At 44.4% G+C, this 20518-nt stretch overlaps 1 protein-coding gene across 1 annotated transcript in view; it reads right to left on the bottom strand.

Annotated features, from left to right (window-relative positions):
• Nucleotides 1-19516, bottom strand: part of LOC144803766 (uncharacterized) — a 451660-nt gene extending 432144 nt beyond the window's left edge. The window contains exon 1 of the mRNA XM_078671876.1: nt 19273-19516. Within this exon, the coding sequence (XP_078528002.1) occupies nt 19273-19337 (65 nt within the window). The 5' untranslated portion in view covers nt 19338-19516. The remainder of the gene's footprint in view (nt 1-19272) is intronic.
• Nucleotides 19517-20518: the final 1002 nt, after the last annotated feature.

The following is a 20518-nucleotide window of genomic DNA, read 5'->3' as shown; positions in this document are numbered from 1 at the left end:
CACCAGGATTCAGCGAAAACAGGGTGGAAAACTGCTCCAACAACTGGCAACAGTCACTTTGCTGTTCCAGGATCTGGGTAGGGGAGAGGATCACACCTTCCACTGACCCATAATGATCATTAATAGACAGGAGGTCAGGAAGAGGCTCACTCTCCTCCTTGACATCATCATCTGTCTCCAAAAAGATGCTCACTTCAGACCTCTCAACGGGTGGTTTGAGGCGGTTCACATGGAGGACCCTGAAAGGGTTCCAGAGAGTCTGCAAATTCAACAGGTAGGTGATGTTAATTTTACGCTCCGCCATCTCAAAAGGCCCAATCCACTTGTCCTGCAGAGAATAAGGCTCTACTGGGGCATTAACCCACACCTTCTGGCCAGGCTGATTTGCATATAGCTGTCCCTGAACTGGGGGGGTGAAGTGAGCTAAAAAACGATGATGGATTGAACACAGATCTGTGACTGGGGGTGAGTCTCTGAAATGTTTCAGTGCTCCGTCCATCAACTCCTTGTGTTTGCTTTGTTTGCCCTAAGTCAGCAGGGTATGCCCAGATGGGGGTCCCTTGCTCACTTTGCCACTGGATTCAATCTAGCCTGGCTGATGAGGGCTGTTAGCCCGAAACCGGTCCAAGGTTTCTGGTCCAGGGAAGACATGGCTTGGCAGTTTGGGCTGGACTGTCCCATGAGGGAAAGTGTCAAGACTGATTTGCATATAGCTGTGTCTACACTGGGGTGGCAAAGTGAGCTAAAGTACGATGATGGATTTAACACAGATCTGTGACTGGGGTGAGTGTCTGAAAAGTTTCAGCGCACCGACCATCATCGCCTTGTGTTTGCCAGGCTGAAACTCTACCAGATTGGCATTCTGTTCATATCAGCGTTTAATCTCCTGTTGGCTTGCTTCTAGGTTCGCCTGAGCTGGTTTCCTGAAGCAGGCAGTTTGGCTTCTGAAGGCTAGCATGTAGCTATATACAGAGGTTTTCCTGGGATTTGTCTCCCAGCCTTCCTTTACCAAACTGACTGCTGCCGCTTGAAGCACATTGCACTAGTATTTTCTCTTGCCTGCAAGTTATTTGTGATTATTGGCGAATATTTTTAAACCTTGTGTGTGTACCTGATTTTAACCCAACGTACCTGTTATCACTTTGCTGGAGACCCCGGTCCGCCGCAGCATAGTGCCGATTGAGCGGAGGGTCGCCCTACCGGCAACACCACTTCCGGCCTCCTCCCTCACTTCGGGGGGTTAGCGCTCCAGACGACGTGGAGCTAGGCTATAATTAGATGCCCTAGGCGGCGCTCTGCAAATGGACGCGGCGACTGCTGCCGCTTGAAGCACATCGCGCTAGTATTTTCTCTTGCCTGCAAGTTATTTGTGATTATTGGTGAATATTTTTAAACCTTGTGTGTGTACCTGTTTTAACCCAACTTACCTGTTACCACTTTGCTGGAGACCCCGGTCCGCCGTGGCAAAGTGCGAATTGAGCGCAGGGTCGCCCTACCGGCAACACCACTTCCGACCTCCTCCCTCACTTCCGAGGGTTAGCGCTCATCTCCCTCTCTCCCAGGGGACTACTTAACATGGTGCCCAGTAGGAAGCGCAGCGGGTGCGCCTAAGGCAAGCCCGTCTGCGCCCGTCCGCACCAGGCCGGGCCCAGGGGCCAGGCATAATGCTCCCTACATTACTTACACCTTGCCTGATCTTTATAACCTACAACATGATGGTCCTATGAACCCTCTGGACAGGCAGGCTGCACTTGCCTCGGATATTTATGTTTCCAAACCCACCTGGTCCAGCCGCCAGACAAGATTATCTCCTGCTAGGTCACCTGGGATCCCTCACTGTCCTTCTACATCTACCGCCCCAGTCCTAGTACCTCTAACCGTTACCTACCTTAATACACGTTCGATGGTGAAACATCAACTGGAGATCTTTCAACTACTCGACGCTGGTACTACCGATATTCTTCTTTTGACAGAAACCTGGCTGACGGACGACTCCACACCTGATATTCTTGCTGCAATTCCTAATGGCTACTATTTACTTCACTCCAATCGCCCTCAAGGTAAAATAGGTAGCGAAGTCGCATCTATTATACATCATAAGCATAAATTCACCACCTTAGAAAGGGTCAGCCTTCCTGGTGTCGATAGTCTTGTACTACAATTCACCTCCTCTAAGTTTGCTTTTATTTGTGCCCTCTTTTATCGACCCCCGGATCACATGCCCTTATTCCCTCAGCTTTTTGGAGAACAGATATCTCAACTTGCTCTTAATCATGCCAGAATCATTGTTATTGGTGACTTCAATTACTGGCCTCTAGATCCTGGTGAAAGCAACCTATCGGTTGAATTCTCCGATCTATTGACTGGCCTAAATTTCACCCAAAATAGTGATAAGGCTACTCACATTAAGGGGCATATTTTAGATCAAGCTTGGACCTCCAATATTACAATCACTCCCCCTATTATTTCTCCATTTCCCTGGTCTGATCCTCCTTTATTTCCTTTGTTATCACTCAGACCCCTTATGTCCCTCCCACTCCTGTCAATAACTTCTTAGCCCGAAACTGGACACGAGTTGACCAGAGCGAATTTCACAGTCTTTTGATCTCCTCTGCCCCTAAGGAACTGTCTTCCACCTCCGCCCAAGCTTCTAGTATTGTTAACTTGCTAGAATCAGCATTTGATAAAGTCGCTCCTTTGAAAAGAATTAAAACTAAACCTCCGCATGACGCTCAGCGCTGGTTTTCCGAGGATCTAAAAAAGGAGAAACTAGCCCTGCGGCAGGCTGGACACCGCTGGCGGCGCCACTACACTCCTGAGGAGAAAACTATTTACATCACCCTATTAAAACAATATAAAAATTCTATCTTACAAACAAAAAGCAAATATTTTTCTCAAAAAATTATTAATTCCTCGTCCAAATCTAAAGATGTTTTCTCCAACGTTAATGAGCTCACTCTACCAGACCGGGTTCTAGCTAGACCGGTATTGTATGACTCATTAAACGCCTTTTTCATTGAAAAAAATGCTCTCATTAAAAACAATATTCCACCCTCTATCCCATGTTTGGTCCCCCTAGCACTTGTGGGAATCCACTGGTGCTAGACCACATCCCCCCGATTTCCAAGCCAGAGTTCTTGGCCCTCCTAAAGAGAGTAAACTCCGGCTCTCCAAATGACTGCCCCCCTGAGTTTTTAAAAGAAGCCATTCGAGCCTGCCCCGATCCTCCACATTCATTACTCAACAGCTCTCTGACTACAGGCACTGTTCCTGATTTTTTTAAATGTGCCGCTGTGGTGCCCATTCTTAAAAAGCCCAATGCTGATCCCCTAGTACTGAGTAATTTCCGCCCCATTTCCCTACTCCCTTTTCTTAGTAAAATTCTAGAGGCCCATGTGACCAATTGTCTCAGTTCTTTTATTGAGTCTTCCCAATTTTTGGATCCCCAGCAGGCGGGTTTTCGGCCGGGACACTCTACTGAGGCTTTTATTGTGGCTGTGATGGATGAGCTCAGGAAGGGAGCTGATAACAACATCCCCCAGGCCCTTGTGCTTCTGGATTTGTCGGCTGCTTTCGACACGGTCGATCACACTCTCCTGATCGACCGTGTCGGCAGCGCCGGCATCCGGGGCATAGCGTTAGAGTGGATAAGATCCTTCTTATTCCATCGCTCCAAGGCTGTTCACCTATCTTCCTTCTCAGCCACCCCCGAGAAACTAACCTGTGGGGTTCCACAAGGGTCGGCCTTATCACCAATTTTATTTAACCTATATATGCAACCCCTGATTCAATCCCTACACAACTACTCTGCCACCATCTTCAATTACGCTGATGACATTCAAATGGTCTTTAATCTTAACTCCACATCCACATCCATCGCCGATTTTCAGTCTATTATGACCTTTATTGGCGAATGGATGTGCCAAAGCCAATTGAAACTGAACCCCAACAAAACGGAGCTGGTCTTAACAGGAGGCTCCTTTAATCCCTGGAACCCCAACTTTTGGCCACCGTCTTGGGGCTCCGCTCCCTCCCCTTCTGATTCTGTAAAGAGTTTAGGGGTTACCATCAGCAAAGATCTTTCTCGCACACCCCAGATCAAGGCAGTTACTTCATGTTTTTTCCACCTACGGCGAATCTGAAAAATGTCCAGGTTTCTGACCACTGAGGCCCTTGTACTAGTCATTATGGCATTGGTCATCTCCCGCCTTGATTATGACAACGTTCTTTACGTAGGCATCCCAGCCTACCAACTTCGACAATTACAACTGGTGCAGAATCAAGCGGCGAGACTTCTTTTTCGTCAACCTAGATATCAACACGTCTACCCCCTATTGAAAAAGCTTCATTGGCTGCCAGTGGCGAAACGTGGTATTTTTAAACTTGGCTGTACCGTCTTTAAATCATTGACTGGCCATGGCCCTGCCTTTGTAACATCTAGGATCCATCGCTATGCGCCTCCCGTAACCTGCGCTCCTTGCACCACAATCTTCTTTCTGTCCCTTCCTTTAAGCGGAAGAAACACGGCGGCCTTGGGTTCTCTTTTCTTGCACCCAAGACTTGGGATTCTCTTCCCTACGAACTCCGGTTAAACTCTGGCTACACATCCTTCAGGAAACTACTAAAAACTCACCTGTTCCGGCAAGCATATGACGATTGAATACCTGCTCCTTGCTTCCACCTGTGCTTATCCGTTCTATAGCGCCATGAAACCAGTGGTGTCCGAGCGCTATACAAATAATGTTTACATTATATTACATTACAACTGAAAGGTCCTTTCACAGAGTGCTCATTCGGAAGCTCAAATGGACTGAACCCTAAGGACTTTTGTGGTACCTCCACCTGTATGCAAAGAGAAAGCATGATAAGAGGACATCCCACTTATCTCTCATGGGTTTTGGTAGACCCTTGATGATGCCTTTTAGGGTTTGATTGAACCTTTCTACCAACCCATTACCTTAGGGGTGGTAAGGATCGGTGAACTTTTAGGTTACACCACACTCCTCCCACAGGGACATCATATACTTCGATATGAAATTGGTCTACAGTCAGACACCACCTATTTGGGCAACCCCACATGGGAAAATATACACAACAATGCCTGGCCCACCAAGGGTGCCATTGTTGTCCTGAGAGAAATAGCCTCTGGGTACACTGGGTGGCATGGTCCATCAAGACCGGGATGTACCTGTTGCCCATGGTCGTCTTGGGATCCAGTGTCCCCTCAATGTCCATTCCAACCCTTTCAAAAGGAGTTCCTAGAACTGGAAAAGGTTAGAGAGAAGGCTTACACTTCATACCACTCTTACCACTTGCCTGACAAGTTTAGCAAGACCTGCAATGTGTGTCTGACTGCCTTCTCATTTGGGGCCAAACAAAGTGTGTGACAAGTCTGTCCACGGTCTTGTCCTGCCCCAAATGTCCCTCCAAAGGCTCATCATGAACCAGACCCAGAAGGAAGGTCCTGAAGTGCTGGGTATACCCAGCAGATGGGCTGACCCAGGCTCAGCAATATTAATCACGTTGTATAGGAGACCATGCTCTAAGTAGATCCTGTATGATCCAGACTGGCCACCAGCTGCCTAGTTTTCAGTCAGCTGCTACAAACCTTCTAGAGAAGGGCATTCCTTCTGCTTTCTGCAAAATTCTTCCCTGGTGGGACCACCTTCTTGCTGACAATGGGTCAGGTCAGAAATCTCCCCCAGTTCAGCCACTTTCTCCCTTGTTGGTGCTGGGGAATCCCCCTCGATGTCAGCCTCCTCCCGAACCGTGAGAACTTCAGGAGCGGGTTTTTGACACTCCCTGCCCTTTCTCTTGGCAGGAGCCCGGGCAACTTTTTCAGGCCCCAGGTCCTTCTGATTACTCTTACCAGCTGCCATGGACTGAGTGGTCATGCATGCCCACTCTGGAAACCCAAGCATCACCAAGTGGGACCTGAGCTCCACATCCTTCCACACGGACTGCTAGGTAACAAACTACAGGCATGGTAGAGCTCACAACCACCCTCAAGGGACCAGGGACCCATCCCCCCATTTTTTTTTTTTTTGCAGAGTTTTATATAGCGTGAACTAGAACCGAACCGAATCAGTTATCTGAGCGCTTTACATAGCACCAGTTACGTTACATGAGGAGACACTTTCATTTTAGGCACGGGGAGATTAAGTGATTTGCCCAGAATCACAGGGGGTTTTTTAGGTGTCGTTACCGAGACTCGAACCGAGTTCCCCAGGTCCGAGGTCGAGCGCCTTAGCCGTTAGGCCAACCCCTCTCCCCTGTCATTCAAATGGAACCTGCGCCACCTTACACTGGCGGTCTGTGTTGTCCACAGCAAATAATTGGTGTGGACACCCTGTTGACTACTTGCTCCTCAGAGACCAGGTGACACTGAAAAGAGGTGGCACTGACTCCAGATCTCTAAGAGCATCTACCCTTCTCCCCTAATTGCCATTCAGGCGCTGTATTTATTTATGTTTGAAGTTACCTGGTTTCCTGGGACCATCCCACTGTCCCCTGGTGAGACAAGGGTAATTTCTGGGGGATTCCCACCCTCCTCTGGGTACCACTCGTCCAAAAGCGCAACACTAGCCAACACCTTGGACTGCCCACCGGTGTATGGCTTTGCCTTTTTATGGCACATGGGATCCCTTTTCGAGTGACCCACCTGCTCACAGGCATAGCACTTGACCACCCCTGGTTTCTTATCTCCCGGGGTTTGGGAAACTTTACCCTGGATATTAGTTTGGAACCCTTTAGAGACCTCCTGTGCTTAGCCTTGCCCCCCACTCTTCTGATGGGGAGCCTGCTCACCTTTGGTGGAGTCTCCCCCATACTCCTTCTTGTGGACCCTGTTACTCATCCAGCTGTCCACCTCTGGGGTCAGTCAGCTTGCTATCAGTCAGGCACAGGTGCAGCTATGCAAAGCATAGACTAGATAAGTGCTCCCACTTAATCAAATTGTTGAGTCACGGAAAATCTGTCACATTACTTCCCTTCACCCAACTATCCAGTGACCTCCAAAAAAAACCTACACATTCCATCCAAGTGCGTGCATCAGTTTTCCTACCTGACCAAAACTGATCTCTGTACTTCTCGGGAGTTAGACCATACCTAGTGGGAAAAGCCTCCTTCATGTCAGCATAGGTGAGGTTGTACCCCCTACCCAAGGCCACGAAAATATCCCTACCCTCTTCTAGGAAAAGAGACCACAATCCTGCTCCCCAATTTTTTTCATGAACCCCATTCATGTGTATCGCTGCCTCATAACCCTGAAGCCACATTTGGATATCATCACCCTTCTTGTACTCCTTGCCTACAATTTTTGAAATGTGCACTATTCTCTTTGAGTGCACTGAGTTATTGCTGGCACCATCTGTGCTGACCCCACTTCTCTGATTCAGGTCCTTCACTCTAATCTCATTGTCTAACATCATCCTTTTCTCCTCCATTGCTAGCTTCAGACATGATGCAATGGAAAGTTCTCAACAAATGGCAAGATCAAAAATAGACCAAAAAGAAACAGCATGTGTATGTGGTACGTAGTGGTCTGCGATATGGTAGTAGTGTACACCAATCACTTTAGATCAAGTGCAAATGCAAGTCCTATCCTCACCACTGACAACCAATGTTAGAAATGAGGGTCTCTATTTGGCAAAGGTTTGTACCTTTGTCCAAAGAGGGACCCTTACTTTTAGTCAGGATAAGAGGGATACACTTCTAAAATTACCCCTGGTCACCCCTAGGTTGCGTGGCATGAGCAGTCAGGCTTAAAAGTGTGTAAAGCATTTGCACATAATCAACATTAATTCAGTGAAAACACTACAGAAGGACACCATGCCAGTTCTAGATAAATAACCAATATTTATCTGTGCAAACAAGACCAGAAACAATAAAAATCCAACATACAGTTCTTAGACTTCTCAATATTTGAGGGTGCAGATTACTCCCCAGGTATAACAAATTGTGACATTAAATTACGAGCCTCTGCTACAGCGCGTGATCAAAAGCTTTAAAAGTTGGCATAAGTTGCCCATCAGTTTAATAGGAAGATGTAATATCATTAAAATGAATATATATTACCGAAATGTTTATATTTTTTTCGTTCAATACCTTTACAGGTTCCAAATTTCCATTTAAAAAAATGTTTATATTTATTTCGTCAAATACTTTTATGGGTTCCAAATTTCCTTTTAAAATTTTTTGAGGGGCTTTGGGCAGAATAATTTGAGGTTATAGAACAGCACAGTGTGCAATAGGGTATATTAAATTTCCTTATAACCAGGGCAGGCTATCAGACAATCTACAGGCAACTCCTAGATTTCAAGCTATATTATTGGGCTGCATTTGCTGGACGCCATTGGGCTGAATATGCTGGTTGCGGGTAATCCTGACAATTGTTAAAGGTTTGCGCTTGGCTGAGGTAGCATATTATTTTTACATTGAATTAATGGTCCCAACTATTTCACAAGAGTTAGGTTTAGGGCTATTAAGAATGTAGTCTAAATTTGGCATGAAATCTATGCTAAATATTCCTTACCTCTCATTCATGCAAATCTCCTCTTGTGGAAAACCCCGATGCTTCCGGAAGTAATTCATGACCCAATTGGAAAGATCTACTGCTAGCTATGGTGTTGTGTGTTTAGGACATTTATATAATATAAAAGGGTTTTGCACGTTTGAAAGATTAAAAGTTCTTTTGATCTTCCTCACTGGCTTTTTTTAAAATACATGCAAATTAGGCATTATTTTGTGGTGCGTCGGGGAAAAAATATTACAGAGCTCGGATCTGCTGAGAGATCTTTATCAGTCACCCAAGAAGACGCTAATAAGCACTATTTACCAGAACTTTTGTCAACAAAGAGTCAATGATAGCTCGAAGCTTACGCAGAAATGGAGCAATCTTTTATCAGATGATATTACTTCTACGGTAGTAGTTGCAGCATTAGAAACTATGGAGAGGTCAGTACATTCCATAACTTCAAAACAACTGTGATTCAGATTGGTCTGTATGTTATATTATAAGCCTGATAGAATAGCAAGGTGGTCAGGTAATGAGGAGACTGGTAGAGGGGAGAAGACCAAACGCCAAAATTTGTGGATCGAAGACTGCTTATTTGTTCCATATGTTTGCTATTTTCTCAGAATTGGATATTTTGGAAATAGGTGAGCAAGTATATTAGGATTTGTCTTGGCTAAGAGTTGCAATTAAAAAACAAGGTGATAATCTGTGTGCACTTACCCATAGCGATTGGCATATCGCCCTCCAGATGCTAGGTGCCGCTAAATAGCTCATAGCCTTGTACTGAACAAAAACGGAACCCCATCCCATTAACCTTTGATTCTTGCATCTGTGGCACATAGTAACTATGGAGTTACTTACCACGTGCTTGCAGTCTCATGACACTCATTTCACCAAAATATGGCATCCCCTTATCACCTACCTCTGTAAAATGGAACACGCATATTTTATGCCCCCAAAACTCTGGGCTCTGCATCTCTTTGAAGACGCTGTGTACCCACCTGACTTTGACAGAGCCTCTACAAAAACAGTCTGATCCTTTCCCTGGCCCACCACAGTATCCCCTGAGGGGCAAGCTGAATACCTTGCGCCTCTATCCACCCCCTCCCCCATCCGGCCACCCTATCTCTCTTAGCTATTGTTTTTTGGATCACAATTTTTGGATATCATGCTTTCATGTCTTGGACCCTCTTGTAATAGCTCTTCTTCGCTCTCTATTCTATACGCCCTGCCTACACGTTCCCCTACCAAAGACCTCTTTTCTCTCTTTTCCTCTAGTTTATCCCTTTTGTTTCCTATCCACGTTGAATATGGGACTCCATGCTCTCTTTGTCTAGAGGCCTCTTCACATTGAAATTCTACGTAGTGCCTCATGTCATACTCGGCCGGCCCATCAAGGGTTGTAGGTGACTTGCTGTGTAATATCTGCCTTGATAATCAACACCTGCATTTTATATGCCTATCCTAAACTACTCAGCTGGCCCTGTAAAGGCTTGTAGGCGACAAGCTGTGTACAGCTAGACCCTCCCCTTGGTTTTTCCTTTAAAATAAAAACACATTTAAATAAAAAAACAAGGTGATTATGTTGGGATATAGAGTTGTAGCCAATGTACGGTTAAAAAGCCTCCTCTCAGTAATCATTGTTATAGCTAGGCTGTGTATAGCTAATGTGTGGGTTCTAACAATGCCCTCAAGAGTAGCAGAGTGGTGGCCAACTCTGAGGGGAATTTATGGGAGGGAACTCACTCTAGCTAGAACGAGGGGATTACGCTCTATTAAAAACTTAGAACGAATATGGAGCAGGTTTAATTGGGATTCAATTTGATTCAATTTGATCTATCTCATCTTAAGCAGTAATAATAATAACATTGCATGAAGTATAATTTGTCCTCATCCCACATCTATTTGCTTTGCTCACAGTACAGTTTGTTGATTATTTATAACCTCTGTGTAGTAAGGCAGTCTACACAGGAAGTAGGTTCAAGCAGGTTTATTCATAGAGAGGACAGCTTATACAACCACAGGTAGCAAGAGATGTCTTCATCCTCAGTAAAGCTGTAACTGACTCTAGTTAAGGGAAAACATTCTAAAGTCCTAACACTCTACTGAGTGACATGGGAAGATTCCAGATGACATAGGTAATGGAATACCACACACCTCCCCCCCTTTAAAAAAAAACAACAAAAAAACAAAACAACAAAAAAAAAAAAAAATTCAATAGGAACAAGATAATACAAAAAGAAGTCAAGTTCTAATGTAATCTTTAAGTTTTGAAGGGACGCATTTCACGCGCTCACTACGTCTTAATTGAATGTCTTCACACTCTACATTTGATTGGTTGTCTATAGTGACACAAGGAACAGGTTGCACATCAGGGTTAATCACAACATCAGAATTATTTACAATCACCTTTCCTAAGTTGTCATAAACTTCATGCATACCGGAGAAACCATCCAAATTATAGTCTGATACAAGTTTGTCTGAGTTAACCCTGTCTGAAACAAATCTGTCTGGAACAAACTTCTCTGGAAGAGTAGATTTCTGAGGAGGGGTAACCAAGGGTTTGCATAGAGAAATCCTTCTTAAATTCCATATTTTCCCCCCTTCGACTCTGACAGCCTTGCTAAAAATTTCGATAACTTTGATAGGATCAGACCATCTAGACACATTTTTGTGGAACAAACCACCCATTTTTACACAAACTCGATCACCAACTTTTATGCTGCAGGTATTATACTTCTTTTTAGCAGAATGCTGAATCATACTTTCCTGGTATTTCCCAATTTTCTCCTTCAATACCTTAAAGTCTACCTCGTAGGGAGAATCACCTTTTAGCCACCAGGGTAAAAGCCGAGAGCCTGGTTTCCTTCCGCGCAATAATTCAAAAGGAGATAGACCAGTGACTGAATTGGGAGACAACCGATAAGTCAATAAGGTTGCTTGAAGCGCTTTCTTCCATTTCAATCCACTTTTAATAGCTAATTGACAAGATTCTTTGATGACTCTGTTGAACCTTTCAACTTGGCCGTTGGCTTGCGGGAAATAATTAGAGGTTCTTTTGTGAACAATACCACAGTTTCTGAGAAAACACTCAAACTCATTGCTAATAAATTGTGGACCATTGTCTGAGATAAGTTCCTCCGGTAAACCTTCCCTAGCAAATATCTCATCAAGAAAATCAATTACATGCTCAGAGGAGGTTTTCTCAACGATTTTTAATTCAGGCCACTTAGAGAAGTAGTCAATTAAAACTAATGCAAACATTTCCTTCCCAGACTGATAACTGAAAGGTCCAATGATATCAATAGCTAGTCTACGCCAAGGACCATTGGCGTACTCGATGGGAGTGATATCAACAGACATACTCTTTACAGATTTGTCACTCAAGGAGCACGGAGAACAATTCCTGACCCAATTGTCTACCATGGCATCAACACCAGGCCACCAGTAGTGTTCCCTGATTCTTCTTTTGGTGGTGGACATTCCCATGTGCCCTTCATGTGCCAATCTGCAAATTCTTCCTCTCAAATTTGTGGGAGGTATGATTTTATCTGATCTGACAATGATGTCTCGACATAACATTAAATCATCCTTTACTTTATAAAACGATCCCAATTCGCCAGAAAGTTTTCTTTCTTCAGGCCAACCTCTAATCAAAAACTGTTTAACTTGGTTCAAAACAACGTCGTTCTCCATAGCTTCTGACCAATCCTTCTCTGAAAGAATCAAAGAACTTTCTTGATCAGAAATAATGTTGACATCTGCAACCGAGTATGCTACATCACAATCAACATTGTCACCAACTTCTACACTAGCTGGAAAACGTGACATGCAATCCGCGTGAACGTTTAAACGTCCTGGAACATACACAACTTCGCAACGGTATTCCTGTAATTTGGCTGCTAGTCTCGCTAATCGAGCAGTAAGGACTCTTCCACCACCTGCAGCTAACATAGTGATCAGAGGCTTATGATCGGTTTTCAAAAGAAATTTTGTCCCCCACAAAAATTGTCTGAAATGCTGAGAGGCCCATGTACAAGCAAGTAATTCTCTCTCAATAGTTGAGTAGTTCTTCTCAGCATCACGTAGAGCTCGAGAGGCATACGAAACAACAAACTCACCAGATTTATCCTTTTGCATTAAAACTGCCCCCAAGCCAACATTGCTTGCATCAACATAAACGATACATTCTTTGCCCACTGAGTAAGGTTTCAAGAATGGGGCCTCAACAATTTTACGTTTCAAGGTTTCAAAAGAATTTTCCTGTTCTTTGCCCCAAACAAACTTTGCATTTTTTTTTAAAAGAGTCCTCAAAGGATGCACAATGTCAGAATAATTTTTTAACAAATTTGCCATAGAATTCAGTCAATCCTAAGAACGAAAGTAACTGTTCCTTTGAGTTGGGAGAAGGTGCATTAACAATATTTTGAACATGGTTAACTTTAGGTTTGATTCCATAACTTGATATTTCATGACCAAGGTACTCAATCTTGTCTTGTCTAAATTTACATTTGTTATATTTCAGAGTGAGACCCTTAGATCGAACTTTTCCCAAAATACAAGCTAAATTTTCATCATGTTCAGAATGGTCTTTCCCAAAAATCAAAATGTCGTCTTGGAAAGCTATGGCCCCCTTGCAATCAGCCAATAATTCTTTCATTAGACGCTGGAAAACGGAGGCTGCACTTGCCAATCCGAAAGGCATGCGTAAGTACTGAAACATGCCCTCTGGGGTGACGAAAGCAGTCAGTTTTCTTGAGTCTTCGTCTAATTCCACCTGGTGGTAGGCACTAGCCAAATCAATTGAGGAAAACACAGTAGCGCCTGACAAAGCGGAAATTAACTCATGTATATTAGGCAAAGGATGTTTGTCTATCCATATTTCCTTATTAAGACTGCGCAAATCTGCACATAAACGAAGTTCGCCTGAACTTTTAACTGAAATCACAATAGGCGAAACCCAAGGTGAAGATTCAATTGGCTCTATTATGTTCCTTTTAACCAAATCATCTAGAATTTTTTTTAATTTGGGTCTGTAGGCTAAAGGAACATTTCTTACCCTATGCCTGACAGGAATAGCATTGTCATTTAGGACAATTTTGTGCTTGAAATCGATGTATTTTCCCAGTTTGTCATTAAAAATTTCGGGAAAATTCTTAAGTACACTCTCAGTGAAATTAGAATTGCTAGATGTATTCAAAGTTAAGTTAACTAGAGAGTCAGTGATGTGTTTTTCAAACCGGGGTTCATCAACATAAACTGGTGGAACAGAATTTGGATCCAATTTGATCCCTAAAGCGCGTTGATGAGGCCAACCAAGAATGGAAACACCCTTGGTAGCGACATAAACTTTAGCTCTGATATCCCAGTTCTTAAAAAACAACTTAGCCCAAAAGAAACCCTCTAATGCAATCTTTCGTCCTGTGTAACCACCTGGATATATGTCTGGATTTAAAAGTTCCCTCTTATCCCAAAGTTGTTCGAAAATATCCTTACCAATGATAGTGTACCATGCACAGGAATCGACAAAGATTTCAATAGGTTTGTCATCCATAAAAATCCTACAAGAAGGAAAATTATTTTGAATACATTCATCAATAGAAAGTACACAGTTTAGACTATTAAGGACTTCTTCTTCTTCAGGAGAAATATAATTAATTCTCTGACCAGATCTGCACACATTCCCAAAATGTCCTTTCTTTTTACATTTGATGCAGATTTTATCCCAGGCAGGACAACCTTTGTAATTCCCAACATGGTTGGTACTACCGCATCTGTAACAGAATATTGTATTTTTCTTAGTAAAATTCTTATTATCACTAGCATTCCTTACATATTCTTTCTTAAAGGTAGGTTTAGAAGCTTTGTTGAACACATCCATATCACCAGCATCTTCCAAGGGTGGTAAATTATCAAATTCTTTTATTCCTGCGCCACCAAGACAATGTCTTAGAAGAGCAAGTTTTCTTTTTGCTGAAAAATCCTCATTTTCTAAGACATCCACGTAAGCAATAAACATGGGAAACCAAAGATCCCATTCTATAGGAGGATCACCAGCTACTTGAAGAAAGTGTGGTGGTGCTGCAATGTTAGACATTTGTACAGAAACAACAATATAAGCAATTAAATGAACCTGAAACCTGAAAAAAATAAAAATATTATTGTAATTGGTGTGCAAATCACCGTAGTAGAGTAATTGGTGTGCAAATCACCGTAGTAAAGTAATTGGTGTGCAAATCACCGTAGTAATGAATTTGCTGAAATGGATTTGCAATTTCCAAAGATCGTTTTTTTTTTTTTTTTTTTTTTTTTAAAGTTACTGTTAATCTCTTTTTAGATGAGCGATTATCTGTCTTGAAATCGTTTTAAAGTGCTATGTGGATTGTAGGTAGTTACAAGAAGCAATAAACTTCCAGGAAATCCAAAGAGAAACGGGGATTTCGCTTCAGCCTTTACCAAAATGGCCGCCGAGAGCGTCAGGACTGCGCGATGACGTGCGCGATGACGCGTGTGACTCCGTGTACACAATGACGATGGGGTAGGAAGATCGGAAGATGCCTCGTGAAGTGAATGAACTGCAAGGCGCTCGCGGTGCACTCGGGGTGAGTCTTTTCAATTGTAAACAAGAGGGGAAGTACGCTCTAATAGGAAACTGAACCAAATTTGCACAGTGAAATTAAAGTTCGTAAAGCTTGTAAAGAACACCGCTCGATAATGCGGTCGAAAGGTAGAGACAAAAGTAGAGCGAGGAATAAAATGCAGCAAGTTAACTCACGTTTGAGTTGAAATATAGGTAGAAACAGTTCTGGTGGATGACGATGGTCCCAAAATCTGTTCAAAAACCTGTTCTGATGGATGGAGATGATAGCAAAAGCTCCACACTTCAAGAAATAGAGATAATAATCTTCTCAGTTGGCAAAATTAAATTTTGCCTGGAACAGGAACCAAGCTGCACAAGTGAACGCTGTCTTCAAAGAATGCTGCTGCTCCCAACGTCGCCAGTAATTGTGTAGTAAGGCAGTCTACACAGGAAGTAGGTTCAAGCAGGTTTATTCATAGAGAGGACAGCTTATACAACCACAGGTAGCAAGAGATGTCTTCATCCTCAGTAAAGCTGTAACTGACTCTAGTTAAGGGAAAACATTCTAAAGTCCTAACACTCTACTGAGTGACATGGGAAGATTCCAGATGACATAGGTAATGGAATACCACACTCTGGTTTTTACAATTAAATATCTGTATGATTGTATAGCTTCTTGCTTCATGTATTCTATGTATTTTATTTATCCACATCTCACATTTTTGGTTTGTCTGTTGATCAAATTGACAATAAAATAATTAATAAGAATTCTCAATAAGCAAAAATAGGCTTATAATACAGCTCCTTGGAGTCAGTGGCTTTGTACGGTGCTACTGCAGTGCTAAAAGCAACAAAATCCAACTGTTTAGGCTGACCGCATTGGTGTGGACCAGCGTCGGTGTCAGAAGATGTGCAAACAGTACCTTTGGTGCGGGCCGGTTGCAGCAACCAATGTGGTTGCGATGGGAAGCATAGTGGTGTGGCATGCTTGGCCTTCAGGTCGTGGAGCAGGCAACGGCTTAGGGACGGTCTTCCAGTGGCATCAGTGAGACCAGGGTTGCGGTGCTAAGTAAGGGAGAGGAGTTGGCCTAACGGCTAGGGCGCTGGGGATCTGGGTTCGAGTCTCGGTAACGACGCCAAAACCTCCTGTGATTCTGGGCAAACCACTTAATCTCCCCGTGCCTAAAATGAAAGTGTGTCCTCATGTAACGTAACTGGAAAATATGTAAAGCGCTCTGATACCTGATTCGGTTCGGGTCTAGTTTGCGCTATATAAAACTCTGCAAAAAAAAAAAAAAAAAAGTAGGGCAGTGTGAAGTAGGGTGCTGCTGATAGGTCACGGTGCAAGTGGGTGAGCCGGTAGTGCAGGCTGTGGTGTGGGGCGGTGTGTCGTGTGACCTACAAGCGGTGACCCTAAACCACGGCGCGGCCACAGGTGTTAGGGTCAGCTTGCAGACAAGAAATTGGTGAGACTGGGGCGGTGGAGTGAAGCGAGGCGGTGTGGAGTGTGGTGTGCCCACATGTTACTGTGCAAGCAGCAGCAGCAGCAGTTTGTGTTGTCGGTGAGTCCAGGGTTGTGGTGCGAAGTGCAGCAGTGCCCTCTGCGGTGCCTTCAGGACACGGAGGCAACAGCGGTGTTGGTGATGATGTGAGCTGCTTTCTCCCCTCTGTGACAACTGAAACCCATGGTTCCAGAGGCGGTACACAGAGGTATGTGAAGTCTTTGCTGTCCCTGAGACTTCGTGAACAGGAGGCAAGGTCTATACTCAGCAGCAAGTGAAAAAAGTTCAGTCCAGTCCTTTCACTGCCCAAGACATAAGCAGTCACTGCAGGCAAACACAGCAAAGCAACGAAACAGCAAAGGGGCAGTACTCCTCCTTGCAGCTCTTCTCCTTGGAAGGTTCCCTGACCCAAGTGAGTTCTAAAGTTCTGGTGTCTGGCCTGCATATTTATACCTCATTTCCCTTTGTTCTCTTGTTGCAGAGAGTGTCCTTGCTCAGTCCAAACCAGTTCGGTCTTCTCTGGCCCAGCTTCCCGGCAGGAGGTCAACAGCATTGTCCAAGGCAGACCAGGCCCATTCATGTGCAAGGAAATCTCCTACCACTACTCTAAATGCAGCCAAAGTCTATTCAGCCCGGCCCTGACTCATCCAGGAAAGGCAGGACACACTGTGGCCATCCCAGTGGCTGTCTCAAGAGAATGCACATCCCCAGCCCCTGTCACTCCAAAACCAGACAGTCAGTCAACAACCCAGCAGAGGCACATAGGATGGCTAAGCAAGAAAATACCTACTTTCTAAAAGTGTTATTTTCAAACACACAACATAAAAGTCATCTTTACCAAAAGATGCATGATTACCTTCTGAGTTCAGGCATGCTAAACTCCAATCCTCTATCTTGTCCCAATGGGAAGGTATACTTGTAAGATGGTACAAAATATCTTCCATTCTAGATAGCCTTTCCATAGTGAAAAACAAAATACACTGTATGTCACTATCAGGACATGCCACATACCAGTACATGCCCTACCTTTCACATACACTGCACCCTGATGATAAGAGTACCTTAGGCCTAGGGTTGACTTACATGTAATAAAAGGGAAGGTTAGGGTTTGGCAAGTGGTTTCACTTGCCAAGTCGACATGGCAGCCACAACTGCCCACAAACACTGCAGTGGCAGGTTTGAGATACCTTTACAGGGCTACTCCTGTGGGTGGCTCAATCAGTGCAGCAGTCCCACTAGTAGCATTAGATTACAGGCCCTGGCACACTCAGTGCACTTTACTAGGGACTTCCCAGTAAATCGAATATGCCAATGATTGAAACACCAATCCATAACATATTTTACAATACGAGAAATTGCAGTGAACAGCAGTGAGAAAGTGCACACCAGGAGATCAGAAAGCAAAAAGACTGGGGAAACATGCCCAAAGATGCCAGGACTAACAATCACTCAAAGCCAAAAACAATCTTTAGTGATTTTGCAAGAATCTAATGACAGAATGGAAATATGCTGCTGCACAAGAGGAAAGAGATGATGTGTGATACACAGATGGAGGATTTCAGAGAGATGTGGGGTGAAGGGTGTGTAAGTGTCTAACAGAGTAAGAAACTGCAAAGAAAAGTGCTGAGATCGAAAAGGATTTTGACATTCTGTAGACTACTACTCCTTCCAACGATCTTAGTGAAGTTTAATTCACAGCATCATATTTTCAGAATTTCAATGCAAATTACTCACAAAAAAATCATTTGAGTTATTAATGTGATAGTGTTAGCAAGCTTTGGCAGAGGCAGTAGCTCTGGCTTGTTTTTGGTATATATACATTGGGTAGTAAAAACACATCTCTGGATAATTTTTGACACACATATATTGTATAGAGGGCTGTCAAATTAGAAAACACACACGGATTCGCCCAGATACTGGCAGGTGACAGGCTGTGTGAAACACAGGACTTTTGTTTACATGTTAAAAGCTGTGCCTTTAGTTACATGCGCCAGTCCTGTTGGAAAGGATTCCTAGTTAAGCTTCTTCGGCCACGCCCTTTTAGAACCTCTGCGCAACCCAACATTTTCATCCCCATTAAAACACTGTTTGAAAGTAATAATGTAACTGACGAAAGATCACTATGCGCAAAGTATTGTCTTTTGCAGTAAATATGGGGGCTACAACTGTATTACAGAGTATGAGGCGAAAAATCTGGATTGACATCCCGGCTTCAAGAATGCAGTAGTGGCTCCTGGAGGGAGTGCTGTGGGGCGGTGTGGCGGGGCAGGGTTGGGGGCTTCCACCCTAGCCCATATTATGCTCTCCACAGCTTGGAATCAGTTTAACCAATCGCCCTTAACTGGCTACTTTAGGCACTCCTACGAACATATCAGCCTAGCAGGACCGCAGCACAGAAACACAGAACATTTTCAAATGTTAAGATGTCTTTTGAAATATCAAAATGTCATCTAGGACCGTTTTCATTGAGAGCTCTATTGATGGCCTGGCTCATGTCAGGAACCACCGTGGCTCGGCTCTGGCTCGGCTCCCCTCGTGCATTCAGTTCTTTTCCCCCCTCTAGGTCACAAGAGGGAGACAGGACATCCACCCTCACCTCCCCCTGATGTAAAGTCCCTCCTCGGTCCTGCCAATCACGAGGCAACACTGAAAGGTCACTTGGAGGTCACACTCACCACAGTCCGGCCAGCACCAGGATCCAGAGAGCCCTTCCTGAAGGTGAGAGCCTGCACACGTCCATAGGAGTGTGTTGCTGTGCCCTTGTGTCTGTGTGCTTCTTTCACCCCCTGGGCGCGCGCTTTGTTCTTCCTCTGAGTGTTTGTGGTCACACAGACGTGTGCCTGTGTCTGCCTGGGTTTTATGTCTTTCTCGTCCTCTGTTCTGTGTATGTGTGTTTTCTAGCTTGTGTCTGTGCTCTGTTTTCTGTCTCTGGGCAGTGTTTGCTTGCATGTTGTCTTCCTTCCTCGTGTTTTATTGACAGTCAGTCCTCAACGCAATGTGACTCTTTCCTATACTTTGTTCTGTCACATCTCTGTGTCTTTTAGGCGTTTGTTCCCATCAGCCTCTCTCATGGTGCATTCCTGTAATCGTTTCGCACCCTTCATGTTGTTCAGCTCTAGTTGCACAGCTTCATTCCGTTCTGAGTTATGTGGTGTTTGCGTGCTTGTGATATCTTAGCATTAACATGTTCCCTGCCAGTATCAAGCAGCTGAAGGGCTCGAAGTCAAAGATGTTATTTGTGCAGCTTGAAGTGGCATTCTGTTCACAAATGAAGGAAATAACCCCCTTTTCTCCTCTACGGCGCACCTGGAAACCCGGACTTCCTTGAAAGTCAGTTATGTTGTTGCAGGCATAGTGAACAAAGGACAACCTGCTCTTCATGTTCTCATTCTAACCAAAACATTGCATTGCTTGGTGCAGTAGACCCCGGCCACTAATCCCACGATAAGTGAATGTTGGGGCAGATTTACGAGCCCCGTGCGCCTCATTTGTGCCACCGTTCTGTCACTTCTGTGACACAGCGGTGGCATAAACCATGCGCCACGTTGCACCCTATTTACAACGTGATGCATCTAGGGAGATGCGTCACGTTGTATAACCCTGCGCCACATGAAACTGTCTGGTTTCATGTGAGCGTTCTGGCGCAGGGGGGGGCGACGCAATTCCAGCACTGCACCAACCTTACGCCGGCAGATGCGACACGCATCTGTTTATCCTTGCTTCACAATGCGCCGCATTTGCATCTGTGGTGATGCAAGGGTAAACTTGAGTCACGCATCTTTCCTGGCGCATCCCTACTGATTTGCAGGGATGCGCCAGGAAACGTAAATCTGCACCGTTGTGTGTTGCCCACTCCCTTTGATGTGATTGACCTCTGTCCCCATGCTCTGATCAGTGATCAGCTTGTCAGTATGGTTGACC

Source organism: Lissotriton helveticus, chromosome 1_2 (genome assembly GCF_964261635.1).
Source record: "Lissotriton helveticus chromosome 1_2, aLisHel1.1, whole genome shotgun sequence".
Taxonomy (NCBI): Eukaryota; Metazoa; Chordata; class Amphibia; order Caudata; family Salamandridae; genus Lissotriton; species Lissotriton helveticus.
The sequence above is the reverse complement of the archived record's forward strand: the minus strand, read 5'-3'. Positions and strand labels throughout refer to the sequence as shown.